The sequence below is a fragment of the Oncorhynchus gorbuscha genome, linkage group LG26 (genome assembly GCF_021184085.1).
Source record: "Oncorhynchus gorbuscha isolate QuinsamMale2020 ecotype Even-year linkage group LG26, OgorEven_v1.0, whole genome shotgun sequence".
Classification (NCBI taxonomy): Eukaryota; Metazoa; Chordata; class Actinopteri; order Salmoniformes; family Salmonidae; genus Oncorhynchus; species Oncorhynchus gorbuscha.
The window spans coordinates 37669570-37675749 of record NC_060198.1 but is presented as its reverse complement, the minus strand read 5'-3'; the positions used below and the strand labels follow the sequence as shown (position 1 = coordinate 37675749).

The 6180-nt window shown below is 41.3% G+C and overlaps 1 protein-coding gene across 1 annotated transcript; it reads right to left on the bottom strand.

Annotated features, from left to right (window-relative positions):
• Positions 1-373: 373 nt before the first annotated feature.
• Positions 374-6016, bottom strand: LOC124015580 (UNC93-like protein MFSD11). The gene is made up of 14 exons (XM_046330919.1): positions 5831-6016; positions 5473-5647; positions 5311-5366; positions 4769-4876; positions 4529-4608; positions 4326-4422; positions 4149-4207; positions 3800-3959; positions 3437-3477; positions 3274-3339; positions 2961-3086; positions 2639-2813; positions 2256-2391; positions 374-2063 (listed from the first exon to the last, which is right to left on the bottom strand). The coding sequence occupies exons 2-14, from the start codon at positions 5566-5568 to the stop codon at positions 1902-1904; spliced, it is 1362 nt and encodes a 453-aa protein (XP_046186875.1). The 5' UTR covers positions 5569-5647; positions 5831-6016; the 3' UTR covers positions 374-1901.
• Positions 6017-6180: the final 164 nt, after the last annotated feature.

Genomic DNA, 6180 nt, shown 5'->3' with positions numbered 1-6180 from the left:
TCTAATCTCTCACGCCTACCATAGAACCGTATTGGACGTATCAATGACAGTGAGTACAGTTCTCTTTTGTGATTGGATGTAGCCTCCTTCCATTACACAATAATTGCATCCCACATTGTGACTCACAGCGTCCCTGGTTGCTGAGCAACAAGGCAGCGGCGGGCATCAAATCCTCATCAGGTAGGACAAGGGTTGTGTTGTTGAGAAAGTATGCAAAGCATCACCTGTTCTCACCCCAGGTATGCAAAAAGGAGCATACAGACACGAAAAAAGGCTCCAAATAACAATTTTATAATAAAACAATTTTTTAAAACAAGCGTGCATATCCTGGAGCCATTCTAAGTAAATACATTCAAGTATAAAAAAAATCGAGTTCATAATCCAAAACACATAGTTTATTCCCTCAAAATCCTATTTATTGCCTCACATCAAATAGCTCTGGCTCTGAACAATCTTCAAACTCAGTTTTCATGTGCCACAGAACTGAACTCTACATTAAGCAATCCACACAATGAATGAAATGATTAATGAATTAAGACTTCACATTTTTGGCAAGGAGGAGCACAAACACTGTAAACAGTTTGTGTCCCAATCGAAATTGCATGATGAAAATATAGAACAATAAATAAATGCTTTGATGTTTGCAGAGTGCAGAGGCCATTGTTTCAATGTGAGTTCTAAATAAAACCATAGCCTTATAAACTCATAAGCTCAAGAGTTATTCAATGTGACATTTTAACAGAGCAATATAACCTAGAGCAGTTTAGACATAAAAATTCTGGTCTACATTTTGTAATTCACCATTCATTCAACAGCCATGCCATCATCCTCAATACACTATGGCCTTTTGGATCCCACTTTTGACAAAAACCTATGGAATAATACAGATACTCTGAAAGTGTGATGCAAATATTGACAAAGAAATAACATTTAGAGCATTGTTCAACAATTTCGTACAGATATCACTATAACAAAAATAATTTAAATTGCAATAAGGGGCGGCAGCGTAGCCTAGTGGTTAGAGCGTTGGACTAGTAACCGGAAGGTTGCGAGTTCAAACCCCCGAGCTGACAAGGTACAAATCTGTCGTTCTGCCCCTGAACAGGCAGTTAACCCACTGTTCCCAGGCCGTCATTGAAAATAAGAATGTGTTCTGAACTGACTTGCCTGGTTAAATAAAGATTAAAAAAATAAAATTAAAATAAGCTAGTGTATATGCGTCTTGATAATTTCTCCCTTTATGACAAATGCCATCTTACAAGGCATCTAGATGCAGTGGAGTCCTGATAAATGCAATGGCTTGGGAGTATTCTAAATGTGTATACTAAATCTGAGCATGCAGAAGTGAAAAGTGTATTTGAATTTGAACTGATAAACTGCACTGCATGTAAACAGAGTTTGTACATATTCAATGTGCGCTTATCAATAATCGACTGTACTACGTTTTCTTCTTCTATCAAATTTAAGTAGTATAATAAGATTCATGTTGAGACTGGAAACCTTGGTATGAATAGCAGTCTAGCCGAACCTTAGTCAATGACTGGTGCACATTGAAACCAACCAGCTGAACATCTACATGAAGACAGAAGCACAGTGAATGACATTGAACATGAAAATAAAGGCTCCTCTGTGCACAACTGATTCACTCCAAGTAAATATACACTATTTAAGTGTATCTTCCACTTGAAAGGCAAAAATCAAAAGAGCTGTGAATGACTGTGCTAAAACAGCATTTCTACAGTCTCTGCTTATTGGGGCTGAGGTGGGCCAGTCAAATGGTCAGTTGAAGGATTCCAAAGGATAGCTAGGTTGATAGGAAGGTGTTACACCAACTCTTCCCCGGATGACCCGTCCAGCTGTGAATAGATCCTCTCACCGTGACACCCTCCTCCCCTAGGTTGTCATATGCTGTCATAGTCAGTGTCCCGTCGGCTAGAGACCACCACCCACTCAGCCACGAGGAAGGATAGCGTGCCCAGGAAGCCCACCACAACCATGATGAGCAGCTGCCAGTGCAGCAGGAGATAGTTACTGTAGAAGAAGGCCAGGGCTGCAGTGATGGACTGCGGAGGACAAGAGCACCAAGTTACACCACTGTAATACAGCAACTGTGGTTAGCAAGTATGGGGAATCATCAAGGGATATACCAAGCAAATAGCTCAATGTGATATTTCTTCAAATCATTCAGTGTAATACATTATCGCCATAGACAGCAAACCATAGTGTGTGTGTAGGCCTAACAGATATCAATGTACCTGGACAAACTTGAAAACGGCAAAGGCAGGAGCGCTGTCCTCCCGGAACATGAATCCCACAATGCTCAGCAGTTGGGTGTTGAAGCAGCTGTCCCCCAGGCCCAGCAGGAAGCTGCACAGCAGAGCCACCTCAACACTGAACAAACAACACAACAGGTTAAGCAATTAAGGCAACGCCACGCCACCTCAACACTGAACAGACAACATCCCAGGTTAATACAGACATTAAACATTACACAACCTGCAGTAACCTGATAGAGTTCAAATGCAATTATGCACTACTGCTACACTTAACATAATGCTCATGTCCTGACCTGCTGCATTCTTATGCAAAGTACATAGAATTGTTGTAATAATAATAATCCATGGTCCTTGCTGTGTACCTGGGGGTGATGTATGCCTGCAGGTGTGTGCCCTCTTCTGGGGCAATAGGGGCATCACTGGCAATGTTCAAGAAGATCAGGTAAAAGGCCACGAAGTGAGTGATCAGCCCCAGCAGCACGACCGGGTTCCTCCCAAACCTGTTGCACTTGTTCAGCATCCCAAACACACCTCCTCCTGGACAAACAGAGGCACAGCAGAAACGGAATCATTGACTTCCTCGAATCATCAGTCCCTTCCTGTCAACCACTTTATCTGCTTTCCAAACGTCACGTGTATCATGTGATCCGAAACAGCACTGAAGATAAAAAATGACCAACTCACCCAGGATCTCTCCCAGGCCAATGAAAATACCAGAGAGCCCGATCAGACTCTTAGCATCCTCCCCAAATTGAGTCATGGCTCCTATACATGTCCCGTATACCCCACTGTAAAATGTCAACTCTAGGCCTGAAGGTGGAGAAGGAGCAAGAGTTACACACATAGAACCTATGGTTACGCATTTAAACATACTCAATGTCAATTGAATATGCATCCGTTTATATTTCTATACTAGCATCCAATGAAAGAAGTTCCTCATATTGGAAATAGTCCAAACCGTTTTTTTTCCTGAATTAATTGGAATGAATTTGCCAACCTGTGTATGCTATGGAGATACTCAGCAGTAGCATCTCTTTAGTGACAGACAACTGCAACGCTTTCTCTGTAAGAAGAGGGCACATATCAGTCAGCTGAGCTCTGGGCCTTTGTTGCTGACATGACAGATTGAAGTAAGAAGCAACCAATGAACTCTGACTCACTGAAAGCATCCAGAGCCTGGGAACCGAGACCTGGAGTCGCTCTGCAAGGAAGAGAAATCCATAACTAAACTTAAGTACAGCCTTTCCAGACATAAAGGAATACAGGATTATCCAGATTCAACCCAGGCCTATGGAGGAATACAAAGTACCTTACATACAACAGCAGGTGCAGAATGTACAAACACTATTTGTATGGCATATCTATTAGTATATCAATATTTTACATCTGTATGTATGCATGACAACATGCGTGATTCTGGTCAATAAAAGGGTAGATAAGGACATTTTTTCTCATGCTAGTTTACTCTAACATTAGATCTAGACCATGTTTTCCATCCCAGCCTGTCTGCAGACAGCACTCACACGACGATAGAGGCACTCTCCGTGGACTCAGTCTGCAGCAGTGACTCAGACGCCTCGGAGGGTGTGGCCTCAGGATCCGGCTTCTGGATCAGGAAGAACAGAAAGCTGCCCACCAGGCTGATGACCGTGAGTGAGATGAAAACTGTCTGGCGATCCTCATCTAGACACACACACAGCACGCGTCAGCAATTTATGGCCAACATGAGATTTCCTCATTGTGTCAAGGGAACTTAGGGAATGCTAGATACTATACAAAGGAAAGGGGAAAGGACTCATGAATCTAAGTAGAATACATTCAAAAGATATCTACATTGTTATAGTAAAAAGTTAACCAAAACTGATGACATACCTGATATGTGAACATGGCCATGCCAGGCAAAATAAATATACATGTTTCCAAAGAATAAGCTGCAAAATGGGATAGATACATCTTAGGCAGTCCAACACCATGGATTCAGTACCAGAGTAAAAAAGCTGTGGTAAACAGTGATGCAATCAATACAGTTATGCTGATAAGAAGAAGTACCTGAACTGTAGCAAGGCCCAGAAAATACCACTGTTCCTGCCGATGGTGGCATCTGTAGAGTTGATGGTGAGTAGGTTCCCCTGAGCTGTCCACAATACTAGGCCACAGATGGAAAGAGATTGAAAGAGAAAAGAAAGAGGGTTATGTGGTGATAGGAAATACAAGTCGTTATTTCTCAAGTAAGAATACCACAGTCTTCTTACTTGCAGCCGCTATTCCAACAACTACAGACGCTGTGTAGAAGCTCCAGGTGTAGGGGTGGATGAACATGGCAATGTATCCACTGATGGAAATAAAACATTGGACAGTGTTAACATCACAAACAAGCTAATGAAAACAAGTACTTTATGCACACTCAGAGAGAATAGATAAATAAACAGTTCTGTAAACAGGTATTGGCTACAGTGGGTTGATTTAAAGACAGGTCAAAATAGTGTACTCACCTGTATACTAGTCCACTAAAGAACATGGACAACTGGGGTCCTATAACAGCCACTACTGAGGGAGCAATCAGGTTGGATGCAGAGAAAACTCCATAGATGATGGCCATGCTACATATAAAGACACGTGTAAAAACAAATTAGATGATATTGCGCCAATGTAATACCACTATTCATAGAAAATGTTAGCAACATGGCTAAAATTGCAGGAATTTTATTCAATAAGGATGTGTTTGAACAACAAACAGCCTGGTGTTTGCCTGCCACGGGTGGTGTCATTAAGATGTCCATAAAGGCCAACAGCAGCAATTAAATCACAGACGAGGCCCACAGTCATATGCATGTTATTTACAAAATACTTCAGGAAACTGGGATATTGTAGAGAACTGAAAGTCAACTTTGTTGCCAAAACTGGGCAGGTTCAATTACTTACCTTTGGAGACCTCTTTGAGAGATACAGGATTACAATTTTCCAACAGTTCTAATCTATATCATAGGAGCCACATAGGTCAAAGTCACCGTATTTCAGCATCACAATGAATTACCTTGTGTATCCACTCCCATGGAATTCAGTACTGTTGAAACTCTTGATCACAGTTTGCTGAAATGAGACAAACAATTGACACCATCAATATCAACGTCCCCTGTAGGTACCCTACAGTTGTGTGGCTTGAATTTGTATGTATCATTTGTCAGTTCAACCATACCTCTATATTGCCACATGTTTGGAAAGCAGTGAACATGAACATAAATCCAAAACCCAGGATTATGATGTTCAAGAGTGTCTTTCCCTCTGGACCCATGCTTGCTGCAGGGTGTCACTGTAATATTACTTGACGAAATGGGTGAGTTAAAAAACTTCTGAAGGGGTCCACAGCTCATCTGAAAAAGAACAGAATCAAAACATCCCTTGGTGGCATATCTGTAGAGAAAGGATGCTAATGCTATGAATATTAGCTATTGTCAAGACTACATAGATCTAGGTAGATATGCTACCAAATAATCACTATAGTAAGTATTTCCTTGCTTTTGTCTGTTTAGCCACTTGAGATGAAAACAATTTACCGAGTCGGGTGCTGCACTGTATAGTCCTTGTTTGTGCAAGCTAGGGCTTGTGGAGATACCATACGGACTCAAATCCTAGAAAGAATCCTACAATACTACAATCGTAGTATACGATACTTTTCTCCCGTCTAGTATAAAAATGGTCTTTGAATATTTTTCACAGTGAGTGACCAAAACTGTTCGTCATGTGAGATAGTCAGCTGACATTTCCAAGGCGTACAGCCAAAAGCCCATTGGGAAACTGAGTTTATTTGCTATAGTCTGACGGCAATCTCGTTTCCGGGTCAAAAAATAAAAAACATTATTCAATTGAAAGTATTTTCCATTTGTGGCCCCTCCGAGTTATTTGT

Coding starts and splice junctions, on each gene's coding strand:
- LOC124015580 (XM_046330919.1), bottom strand. CDS start 5,568: ATGGGTCCAGAGGGAAAGACACTCTTGAACATCATAATCCTGGGTTTT. Junction 3,087..3,273: donor TATCTCCATAGCATACACAG/GTTGGCAAATTC, acceptor CTCCACCTTCAG/GCCTAGAGTTGACATTTTAC. Junction 2,814..2,960: donor TGGCCTGGGAGAGATCCTGG/GTGAGTTGGTCA, acceptor CTGTTTGTCCAG/GAGGAGGTGTGTTTGGGATG.